The sequence below is a fragment of the Trachypithecus francoisi genome, unplaced genomic scaffold (assembly GCF_009764315.1).
Source record: "Trachypithecus francoisi isolate TF-2019V2 unplaced genomic scaffold, Tfra_2.0 Lachesis_group6, whole genome shotgun sequence".
NCBI lineage: Eukaryota > Metazoa > Chordata > Mammalia > Primates > Cercopithecidae > Trachypithecus > Trachypithecus francoisi.
The window spans coordinates 41787455-41800073 of record NW_022681471.1 but is presented as its reverse complement, the minus strand read 5'-3'; the positions used below and the strand labels follow the sequence as shown (position 1 = coordinate 41800073).

The 12619-nt window shown below is 40.5% G+C and overlaps 1 protein-coding gene across 6 annotated transcripts in view; it reads right to left on the bottom strand.

Moving 5' to 3' along the window:
• CHRDL1 (chordin like 1) overlaps nucleotides 1–12619 on the bottom strand; it is a 112863-nt gene that overhangs the window by 15438 nt on the left and 84806 nt on the right. For all 6 annotated transcript variants that reach the window (XM_033201458.1, XM_033201460.1, XM_033201461.1 and 3 more), the window contains exons 7-8: nucleotides 7329–7396; nucleotides 4191–4359 (exon numbers count right to left, since the gene is read on the bottom strand). In XM_033201458.1, the coding sequence (XP_033057349.1) occupies nucleotides 4191–4359; nucleotides 7329–7396 (237 nt within the window). The remainder of the gene's footprint in view (nucleotides 1–4190; nucleotides 4360–7328; nucleotides 7397–12619) is intronic.

The window sequence follows — 12619 nt, the reverse complement described above, 5'->3', positions numbered from 1 at the left end:
CTCAGCCTCCTAAAGTGCTGAGATTTCAGGCATGAGGCACCGCACCCAGCCTACATATATATATATAATTTCTTTTTTGAGATGGAGCCTCGCTCTATCATCCAGACTGGAGTGCAGTGGTGCGATCTCGGCTTACTGCAAGCTCTGCCTCCCGGGTTCACGCCATTCTCCTGCCTCAGCCTCCCAAGTAGCTGGGACTATAGGTGCCCTCTACCACGCCCGGCTAAATTTTTTTTGTATTTTTAGTAGAGATGGGGTTTCACCGTGTTAGCCAGGATGGTCTTGATCTCCTGACCTCGTGATCTGCCTGTCTCCCAAAGTGCTCGGATTACAGGCATGAGCCACCAAGCCCAGCTACATATATATATATATATATATATATATATGAGAATATGAATGCATGAAAGCAGAGTTCTGTCTCTAGTAGAATGTAATGTTCATATTTTCAATTCTATAGAAAATTTTTATGTCTCAAGTGGATGTGCTTCCAGGCATGAAAATTTCCTTGGGAGATTTGCTTTCCATGGAGGCTAGATGCAAAAATTACTGCTCTTCCCAAAGGGGCACTTTCTTCCAGATCCTGAAGCAAATCCATTCAGAATGTCAAATGCTATGAGTCTTTCTGATCCACCAACATATATAAGTATGAAGCTTAATGGTGTTGGGCACCCTTTGGTGTGGGAAGGAAGGTGGTAAGTCAAGATTGAGAGGGAAAGGACCAACAGGCCTCCTGGGTAACTTGTGAAAGGATAGCCTTTTATGCCTCTAATCTTCAGGCAGTTTCCTCCGTCTCCCACCTCATAGTGGCTATAGATATTTGGCTACAGCTGATCACTGCTTGCTTCACAGATATCCTTTGGCAGTCTGACATTTGTTAAGTGGGAAGTTAAGTCATTGGCCCCATGTCTTCTGAAGGGCCTTAAAAGAGCGAGCATCTGGCTGGGCATGTGGCTCCTGCCTGTAATCCCAACACTTTGGGAGGCCGAGGCAGGAGGATCCCTTGAGCCCAAGAGTTCAAGACCAGCTGGCAAACAAAGAGAGACCCCAGTCTCTACAAAACTAATAATACGAAAATCGCCAGGTGTGGGAGTGCATGCCTGTAGTCCCAATTACTTGGGAGGCTGAGGTGGGAGGATCACTTGGGCCCGGGAAGTCGAGACTGCAGTGAGCCATGATGGCGCCACTGCACTCCAGCCTGGGTGACATAGCGAGACCCTGTCCCCTCCCCGACACACCCAAAAAAAGGAGCAAGCATCTGGGATGCAGGCTGAGGGGCCTAAAAAGGGAAGGGGCCACAGGAGCATCTTTCTATGCAAATCAACATCAAATATATCTGGCTCCTACTATAAGGCATGGAGCTAGGCTCCAAGATAAGAACTGCACAGGGCTGCAGATAGGGAAGTCTGAGGATGAGTTATCTCATTTTTTGAGAGTGCTGAGACATTGTGGAGATTTCAAGTCATGACTAGGACTGAATGTGTTTCTTATTATTCCCATCACCTCATCACACCCAGGGAAACCTGTGGGCATCCCAATCAACAACATCTCTAGGGTGGGTTGTATCACTTCAGGCTGGGCTGTTGGGGAGAAATAGTCCCACTTGAGGCATTTCTAGGAATTGGCTGATTTGGCTGCAAGACAATCGCCTCAGAAGGATGAATCACTGGGCTCTTTCTCATCGAGTCCACTGAGTCGCATTAAGATACAAGAATAATGTTGGCTGCCTTTTCCTGTCCTTTGCAAGAGCTGCTAGAATACTGGACACTCTAACTGGTCAACCCATGTAAAGATTTCCAATAACCTAAACTGGAGTGGCTCACAATATTACAGTGAGACAAAATGGAGAGCTGACACCTCAACTGTGAGGTCAGGGCTGTGGACAGGATCACACAAGACAGGCCAGATGTGCTGTTCTCTTTCCTGCCCCTACCTCTTTTTTTCTCCCCAAACAGTGATGTTCCCTTCTAGACAGTGTGATCAAGTGGATACACAGTATGCTTCAAGAAAATTTAGGCTGGATTCAAGTTCAAAATGGTAGAGTCCTATCATTTTTCTTATTTTATGCTAACAAGGAGCCAAGTAGATATACCAGAGGACCACATTATTAGCAAGAGATCTAAGGAAAAGAACGACCCATGCTGAGCAGGGCAGGCAGGACTCCCAGTGTTATATGGCTAGGTTCCCTCTCCCCTGAACATTTGGACTAAAGGAATGATCTAGACTGGGTGAGAGCTCAAACTCTGCAGTAGAATGGGGTGAGGTTAATTCTCAACAAGGAAACACAACCCTCTCCTTACCCAAAAAATTCTCGGGATGATTTTGAATCATCCAGCTTGGGAGTTGGGGGTGGAGACAAGTGATTCCTCAGTGAACTATATTAGAAAGGTCAGAATAGAACTGTTGCATCCAAATCAGTGGGGGCAAATGAATAAATGTAAACCAGCTGGGGTTTTTGTAGGACATGGAGAAAATCAAGGGATGAGCCTCTGCCCTGAAATTAAAGAGACCTTGTGGAAATTGTGGGATTTAGGATTTTCAAAATCCATTTTCCTACACCTTTAAAAAGCTTTGAAATACTTTCACAACAAATGGAATCTATTGGAGGCAATTTAGAATTGAAAATCAAACTATGTTAACCTAACTCTCCCTCCTTATTTCATAAACTTTTATCAGAAATCCTTGGAACTTAAAAATAATAAAATTCAAATCAAACACAGATCGATAGTAAGTATTTTCAATTCTTCTAATACATCACCATTTTCCATTAACAGTTTTATTTTGAATTTTTTTAAGCCTGCAAATTTCAAAAGCAATTTAATTTTTTTATATGTAATCTGAAATTTATATCTAACTAGTAACAGATGTGATCAACTAGCTTTGGCTTGACTAGCTTTGTTGAGATTTATGGTAGGAGTTCTTTGTAACGGATTGTTTTTCACCCATGTTATTCAATCATTTGGTTTAATAATTTATTGCTTTTAACCCATTCAGAGAACTGCTTTTGATTTGTTTTCCCTTTAAAGGAAACAAAACATGTTTGTGGTTTCATAAAAGGAACCAGCTGAGCCCTTGCTCCAACGAGCTGGTTGACAGGAGGCCTAAAAAAGTAAGAAGCAGTCAATTGTTTGATTGAGTTTCTCCTCCCCTGACTCCTGCTACTGGTATGTGTGTGTTTGGGGGCGGGGGGCAGGGAGCAGGTGGAGGTCAGAAAATGCTGTGCAAGAAGAAATTGGAAGCTATGGAAGTCTGTGGGTGCCTGTTGTAGCCAGTTGATCAACTAAGTGGACAGCATGTCAGTCTTAACCTGATCAGTCTTCCTGGTGCTCAGCCAGGTGGTTTTGGGATTTCTCACTGGATTAGTCTTTTACTTTTAAAAAATTTTTAATTTAGAGACAGGGTCTCACTTTATCACCCAGGATGGAGTGTAATGGCACAACCATAGCTCACTGTAACCTTGAACTCCTGGACTCAAGTGATCCTCCTGTCTTAGCCTCCCAAGTAGCTAGGACTACAGGCACTCACTACCATACTTGGCTAATTTTTTTTTAATTATTTTTTTTGTAGAGTCTTGTTATGTTGCCCAGCCTGGTTTGAACCCCTGGCTTCTAGTGATCCTCCTGCCTCGACCTCCCAAAGTGTTGGGAGGCATGAGCCACTGCACCTGGATTACTCATTTCTAAGGACAGTCTCATATGCTACATATTCAACAAGAATCTAAGTGTGGGGCCAGGAATATGTATCTTTAACGAGAAGCCCAGGATAATCTGGGGTGCACTGAGGTGTGAGAATTGCTATTTCTAAGGTATAGATAAGAGCTTCAGTGATGTTGGGCACTGAGTACCTTTGAATGTTGGGTCCCCTACTAAAACACAGACAATCACTCTTTCTGTTAAAGACCCAAGGAATTTTCCCAAATGACCTACAATCCCCAGGGACAATTGAGAAACTACAAGAGGTTGTTTCACAAGCACAAAAGGGGCAGACTATGCTCTTTTGGCTGCATTTAAGGAAGTCCAAAGAGTCTCCTGGAGTCACCTGACTATACCCACTTTATGGACTTGATGCTAAGTGAGCCACAAGTGAATATGGGCTATTCCTGGAGAAAGAGTCCTTTCCCAGCTCCAGCTCTGCAAAGACCAGGGCTGCTGAGGCCCTGTTGTGGAAGTATACAAAAGAAGGATGCCCCTTACCTTGTCCATGCTTGTGTTTGTTATTGATGACAATTTGCACAATGGTTCCTGATGCTTGCTGGGAATCCATAAGAGCTCCGCGGTGACTTCTGGTCCCAGGAAAGCGGGACAGACCTCCAGCCTGTCGGCTTGGTGGAGGATCATAGTGAGAGCGGTGGTAAGAATGCCTCTGTAAAATGACAAGAACAATTTTCATCCAAAAGCCGCCAATGAGATCACAGAGATTAAGTTATATACACTAGAAGTCATTCAATAATTTTGATTTATAGTGGTGAGCTCTGATTTCAGCTGCATGCTCACCTACACCAATAGAAACAGGGATGTGATCATTTAAAAGCATCATTGGCAACATGCTGAGGTTTATCTCTCTTCTAAAAGATAGGACTAGATTCACATGCAAACTTCTTAGGGAGAAAAGAGCCAAAAAGGCTAAAGTGTCCTTCCTGCTGCCAAGACTCTCACATTTCAGTTTAAGAGTTAAGACATTAGTCTGCACGCAAGGCAGAATGTAAATAGAAGCCGCAGAAGAAGTAAGAAGTCCTGCGCAAATCAAGAGGAGGAAGAGAGAGCTTCTAGTTGGGGAGGGTTTGTGATCTGGACCATGAAGGATGGGTAGACTTTTTTACAGCCAGAGTGTAAGGGGAGTAGTCCAGGCAGAGGTTTCCAAGTTGAGAAGGTGAAGCAGAGAACATCGAGTCCATAAAAGGGAACAGTTGCAGGATAACATTCCAAAAGTGGGTTGAAGCCAGATCATGGAGGACTTTAAATTACAGGCTAAGGGGTGAAGACTTTATTTGGTAAGCAATAGAGGTGAGGGCATAGAAGGCTTTGAGGGATTTTTTTTTTTTTTAAGTTAGAGAAGTAATGTAATCAGAACTGTTTCAGAGCATTGAATCCTGATCATGCATAAGGTGAACTGGATAGGAGGAAAAGATGAGATTTGAGTATAGTCTTGATAAGATGTACTGAGACTCTAAACACAGGTAATGGCATAAGATAATACAGCACAGTACAAATACCCTAGGTATTTTATAGATAGAAGAATTGATAGTACACGACAGTATTGGCATGTAAGCCCTACAAATCAAGGACTTTTGTTCACTGCTACATCTCTAGTGTCTAGAATTTAGCGCCTGGCATCTAGAAGATGCTCATCAAATATTTGTTGAGTGAACAAAACTGACACCTAAGAAAAGCTTAGAGTCTTGTCATACAAGCAATCTTTCAGCAAGGGTTCAACACACATGATGACCAGACTATTGTGCTACCCACCCCTCTCCTAGGAGCTAAAGTAGGCTGAGGGTAGAAGAAGATGAAATGAATGAAGAATGGAACCTTAAGGCTTAAAGCCAAGTAAGATTAATTGTATTTTGTATGCAATTGTTAGGGGTGAAGGAGGGGGAATCCATTAAAAAAATCTTTCACAGGCAATTGAAAAGGAAGATCTTTATATTCAGTGACAGAAATAGTGAGGAACCTTGGGAAGATAGTTATGGGGTCCCCTGATCATATCATCCATAAAACACTGATTAAAGTTATGGGCCAGACACACATGTTGCAAATTTCGCCTTGGGAAGTATTATTGCTCTCCTGGCAGGAAGGGGCCACTGGTAGGGGGAAGGGAGAGTAAACAGGAGCTGAAGTAAGAGGACTTTTTTTAGCCTTTTGAAAGACAACATTATTATCTCTATCTAAGAAGAGCCTACGCTGGTGCATTGCTATCAAAATTCACACAATGAGAATCTGCATTGATTTGTTTTCATGTACATGGATAGGATTCTCAGTGCAAATATTCCTCATTCCCACAATGGCTCATACTTTTCTGCCATAATCGCTCATATTCCACAAAGGCCATTACAGGTTGCTCTGTCCTTTTTGAAGTTTGGCAAAGTTTTGCCAAAGGAACACAGAGAGGACAGTTAGGCTGGTCGGTGTCCCACTGATCCTAAAAAGAAGCAGTTAGACTGGGATAGAATTGGAGAGGGAAGGTTGTTGACCCAGGATAAGCTGCAAGTACAAGAAGTTCTCTGACTCATGATGGTGAACACAAAATGAAAAGCTATTCTTTAGCACTAACGTCTCAGACCTGGGACATATCATAATGGCAGGACAATGATCATGACGAAAAGAAAAATCCTCAAGAATTTTGATCACAGACCCTATTGTAGACCAGTCAGTCCCCTAGAACCTAATCTTGTTGAAGTCTTTTGTCTCATTAATTGGATGTACACACCAAGTCCATAGTAGACATTTAGGTTGTCTCCATTTGTTTTGCTTGTATGAAAACAACAATGCAATGAATGTCTTTGCATACTTTTTTTGTACAAGGATGTGATGAACACCTATTTATGTGCAACGGTCACCACGGTGCATTTTGTATGACACATTCCTTGAATTGGAACATCTCCTTTTTGGATTTTAAGAAATTTGAAGTGTAACTCTTCTTAGACATATATTTTTAGAGAGGAATTCTATTTTATAAATTACTTTAAAATACAAAAGAACAAAAGATGCTATTACTTATATAGAAAGATGCCTACTTGTGAAGCTTATTCTGAGATTAGTGCAGAGAACAGAAGGGAGACATTGCCAGGCTGAATGGAGGAGAATCCAGACTGCTACCTTTCCTCTCTTCCAACTGCTACCTTTCCTCTCTTCCAACTGCTACCTTTCCTCTCTTCCAACTGCATGACTGAGCGCCTAAGGCTTGGCAGAGAATTTGTGTGGACACATCTGAAGTACCTACCAAATCCAACCAAAAAGATGGTTGTTATCTTACAACCCCACAGAAGGTCCTCACTGTTGAGGACAGGAGGAGTGACCTGGCTTCCTTAGGGAACGTACATAGACTTGGCAAGTCATCCTAAAAGAATACCAACTTCTGACCTAGACAAAGGGCTGGGGCTATGGTTTCTTTGTGCACATTTCCTGCCTCCAGTTACCAATTTTACAGTGTACTTAAATGGTTTTCAGTTGGTGATGACATTCAAAACTTTGAGAAAAGGGAAGAAAAATGGTGTTAGAAATCGGGGTCTTTTTTTTTTTTTTTTTTTGATTTGCTAGAATAGTAGCCATGGGGAGAGGAAAGCTTGGCCTGATGCTGTGGAGTGTTGAATTATTTGAGCTATTCACACTTACTGCTTCTCTGTTGGCAGGCTGTCGGAAGATATCACCATCAGAATGTTCCCATGACAGTTCTCCATCCCTGTTTATTAAAAAGAAATAAAGAGAAAATCACATTCATAGAAGGGAAAGCTATCACCCTTGTGACCCAGCAACATTTTGATACTATGATCCCAAAGTTCTCGAAGTGTTTTTGCTTTTGTGGCTGTCCTTCAAAAAGCGGCTGTGAAAGATTTCTCTGGGTGTGCCTCATTTTTCAAAACAACTCTGAAGAAAGTTGCCACTTTCTAAATAGATGACCTAGCAACATTATGCAGAATTTGGAAAATGAAAGGAAAATAATCACTTTCCACCTAATTAGCCATCATTGTCACTGTTGCTCATTTTACTTCGTGACAGTTAAGTATTTTGTAGGTCATATTTAACTTCTGTTTAAACTACCATTAAACAATGAGTTTTGAGGATTTGATCTGTCATAATTTCTATGACACATCTTTCTCTAGGTCTACATGACCCACTCTTTGGACAGAGAACTCCTTATCATTATCTTCCATAGTAACTGCTTATAAGAAGAATATTCTACTTTCAGCTTCTAGAGCAATGAACACACAAGAGATGTGGATATACCTCAGCTAATTAATTCCAAGAGGATAATTTCCAAGAATATTGCTCTCGTGTTACTTATGACCAAGCAAGCGAATGGGAAGAGCCTTGTCTTAGAGATGTTTGCATCACTTGAAATGAGTACTATTTAATTTGTACATATGGCTGAAGATAAACCTAATATTCAACATATATTTTATAAGATAACCAGGAACACAAAAAAGTATAAGTACTAAGAATTTTCTATTTTGATTACTCTCTCAAGCCTTCATAAGAGTAACAGGCCGGTGCAGTGGGTCATGCCTTTAATCCCAGCAATTTGGGAGGCTGAAGCAGGCAGATTGCTTGAGCTCAGGAGTTTGAGACCAGCCTGGGCAACACAGGGAGACTCTGTCTCTACAAAAAGTACAAAAACTAGCCAGGCATGGTGGTGTGCACCCATGGTCCCAGCTACTTGGGAGGCTGAGGTAGAAGAACTGTTTTGAGCTTGGCAGGTGGAGGTTGCAGTGAGCCGAGATGATGCTACTGAACTCCAACCTGGGCAACAGAGCCAGATCCTGTCACACACACACACAAAGAGTAACATGTTACGGGTTCAAGCATGTGGTAGTAGTGTTAGGGGAGATTACGTAGTATCATAGGCTTTTAGGGCTTGAAAACGACCTAAACATTAGTTTGATAGCAATATTAGAATCAGGCAGTGACTTATAACAAAGTATAGCTGTGAATCTTCATAATACATATATTATCTGATGAAAAAATAATGAAAGTTGAAGATTTAACTAGTTCTAGGTTAATCTTCGTAAAACAGTAAAACACCACTTTGATTGTATAATTGTGTCATTCCCCGATCAAAATCCTCAGTGGGTTCCCAACCAAGACTCTCTACAATCACCCCTCACCTATCTTTATTGAACACCTACCTCCCACCCAATGATCTCAGCTGCTCTACAATGGGAACCCTTTGAGCTATTTGCTCTTCACTGAACACGGGACTCCCATTGTTGCTTCCGTGCTTTAGCTCACGTTATTCTTCTTCTGAAATTATCTTCCATCTTCCACGCCCCATAGCTTCCCCATGCCTATGAAAACCATTTAGGTTTTCTCTCTTCTACAAAGTCTTCTTCCAACACTCTTACATATTTCTGATTGCCTAAAGGACTAAGCGTCCTGAAGTTTTAGAAGTATAGAGGACGTCAAGCATAACTTTGTCCAACTGCTCCATTTAACAGATGGAGAAACCATGGCTGAGAGGGGAAGTCGCCATTCAGAGTCTAATAATGAGTTTGTGAGAATTAACACCAAAGCCCCAGGTTACCTGGCTCCCAATAGGTATGTCCGTTCCATAAGAAAAGGGTTCCATTACCTGTGTTACTATAACACTATCATCTATAACCATGCCTGATACATAGCAGTCACTCAATAAATACTTATCAAATGATGAAACTGGGAGGCCTTCTCTGACCACCCTATCCACAATTCCAGCGCCCATCTGATATTTATGCCTGCTCTTTGCTTTTTCTCCTTAGCACTTATTACTATCTTTTATTTCTTATATTTTATTTATTGTCTGCTTTCCCCTATTAGAATGCCCCCATGACAGCAGGGATTTTTGTCTATTGTGTTTACTGATGTAACTCCAGCATCTGGGGCAGTGCTGGGGACATAGTTAGTACTTATTCAATATTTGCCGAATCAATAAATACTAAAACACTGTACAATATTTATTACTGTTAAATGTTTTCTGGACTTTCCTTGTCTCCCTAGAGAGTCTGTAAATTCCTTGGAATGAGAGATTATGTCTTAGACCACCTCTGTATCTCCTAGACCACTGCTTCTCAAAATCTGCTTCCTGGACTAGCAGTATCAGCTTCACCTGGAAACTTGTTAGAAATGCCAAATTTCAGATCCCAACCCATACCCACTAAGTCAGAAACTCAGGGTGGGGGCTGGTGATCCTGGGTTTTGACAAGCCTTTCAGGGGATTCTGATGGATGCAGGAATTTGTGAATAACCAGCTGGAGCACTTAGCATATTGCTGGGTACACATCAGGCACTCAATATATGTATTGAATTGAACTGCAGTAATAGATACAGAATTAAGTGCTTGGTCAATAGTATATATACTCTTCTCTGCCTGTTTTATTCCATGTCTGAGTAAAGATGGTAGACTGCAAGCCAAACTCTGTAGAAACCCTGACTGACTACTGTAAAACAAAGATGATTTCAACTATGTTTATAACTAGAAAATTATGCCCAAGAGTCAGTTAACATGCATTTAACACTTCTTGGGTGAAGAGCCTGATACTACAGCAGAAAGAGGAGAAAATCAGGCTGGGCCCTTGCCCTCAGGATATTTACACCCAGGTTGGAGGTGATGGGAAATCAATATAGGAAACAGCCTAAAAACACACACAAAAAGCAAATACAAACGAAATACACATGCTTAGGCGACACTGAAGGGAGGAGTGCTCAGTCAGATGTAATCGTAGAAAGCTTCCTAAAAGAACCATTAAGTTACATTTTTAGAAGTAGATGCTGTACAGCATAAACAGACAGTGATACAGGCAGAGAGTACCTCAACCAAAGGAGTGACATTGGCAAGGACCAGAGCTTTGTAAATAGCAAGTCTCATACTGGAAACAGCAAGCAAGGTGTGGCTTGAGTAGAAACTTCAGATATGAAAACAAGATAAATTACACTGGTAATTGAACATGTAGAGAGAAAGGGAGGAGAAGGAGAGTGAAGGAGGGAGCGAGGGAGAATGAGAGAGGGGTGGGTTGTTGAGGTAAATAGGGGTAGTAAATAATTGCTTCATGGACCTACTATTTGATAGCACAATAGGGTGACTATAGTCAATAATAACTTACTTGTACATTTTAAAATAAAGAGTGTAATTGGATTGTTTGTAACTCAAAAGATAAAAGCTTGAGGGGATGGATACCCTATTCTCCATGACGTGTTTATTTCACATTGCATGCCTGCATCAAAACATCTGTACCTCATAAATATATACGCCTATTATGTACCCACAAAATTTTAAGAAAATAATTAAATTTTAAAAAGTAAACAGTAAAAATTCGAAAAAACATATAATTTTGTAAAAGGCTGAAGAATTCACATTTGATTCTGTTGACAATTTTTTTGTAGGGGTTCCTATGGTAAAAATGATATTTGTGGAAGTCCATTCTGGCAATGGAGTGCAGACTAGTTGGGGAGTAACTCGAATCTGGGAGGCCATACAGGAAGCTGCTATGGTAATATGTAATAGACCATGAGCATCTGTGCAATAACACACAAGAAGGATTGAATGAGACTCCTACAGATAAAAAGAAACTGATGAGACCCTGAAGGAAGATTTGATGATGGGGAAAGAAGGCAAAGGGGAAATCAGTATCTGACAACTCTTGGGTTGCAAATCTGGAGAGCTGGGGACAGTGATTGAGCAGGGATGAGCTTAGATTTACCTGTCCCCTTTGTTTCAGTGGGCAGTAGTGGGTCTGGGCCAAATAAAATTTGGGACTAGAGAGAAGAATAGAAACCAGTAAAGATTTACCAGCAAATGGCAAAACAAAATGTAAAAGCTATATAATGTGGTTTCAAGCCTAATTTAAGTAGTCAAAGGGAGAAAACAAGTTGCAAAAGAAAAATTATAGACTAGCTCTCTTCATCAAATGTCCTTTTAAAATGTAGATTTAATGATTGGTATTGACATAAAATGTTTACTTAGCTGGCCTTCTGAGAAGTTCAGTTTATTGAATTTATACCCTAGAGTTTTTAAAAGGATTTTAATTAAAGAGTGTCTTTAAATACTTATAGTCCAGTCAGAATCTCAAAGCATTATAGAAGCACATAGCGCCTGTTACAAATGAGCAGAGAGGTAAGATGGCAAATCAAGGAGGCAACTCACTATCAGGCATAGGAGCAGACTACTAATATCCTGGAACACAAATCAGATGATGTGTTGTGACGTGTATTTGATGAGCATTTGCAGACAAGAATGCATAACTAAATTTCAACACTTCATTAAAAACTAATGGAGCCTATATATCAACCATCTGATCTTTGACAAACCTGACAAAAACAAGCAACGGGGGAAAAGATTCCCTATTTTATATATATATATATATATGGACACACACACACACACACACACAACACACACACACACACTAAACCTGTATGATATATATCATACTAAACCTGTATGATATATATATCATACAGGTTTTAGTATCCCTAGTCTAAAATGCCCCAAAATTTTTTGAGTGCTGACAATGCTCAAAGGAAACTCTCACTGGAGCATTTTTGGATTTGGGGTTTTCAGATTAGAGATGCACAACTGGTAAGTACAATGCAAATATTCCAAAATCCAAAAGCATCGGAAATCTGAAATACTTCCAGTCCCAAGCATTTTGGACAAGGGATATTTAACCTGTATAAATACACACACATATGCATATATACACATTTACATATAAGATATACTATATACACTATAAATTATATACATTAAATATATAAATACTAGGAACTGTTAGCATTTCTGTTGTCTCCAAGCTTTCAAAGTCATCAAAATTGCATTCTCTAAACTTGAATGTTCTGTTAAGTCTATAATGCATCTGTTAAAGGTTTTAACATTTGAGTTATTCTATTTAATTAAACCCATAATTAAACTGGAATTATCTTCTCAGATGTTGACA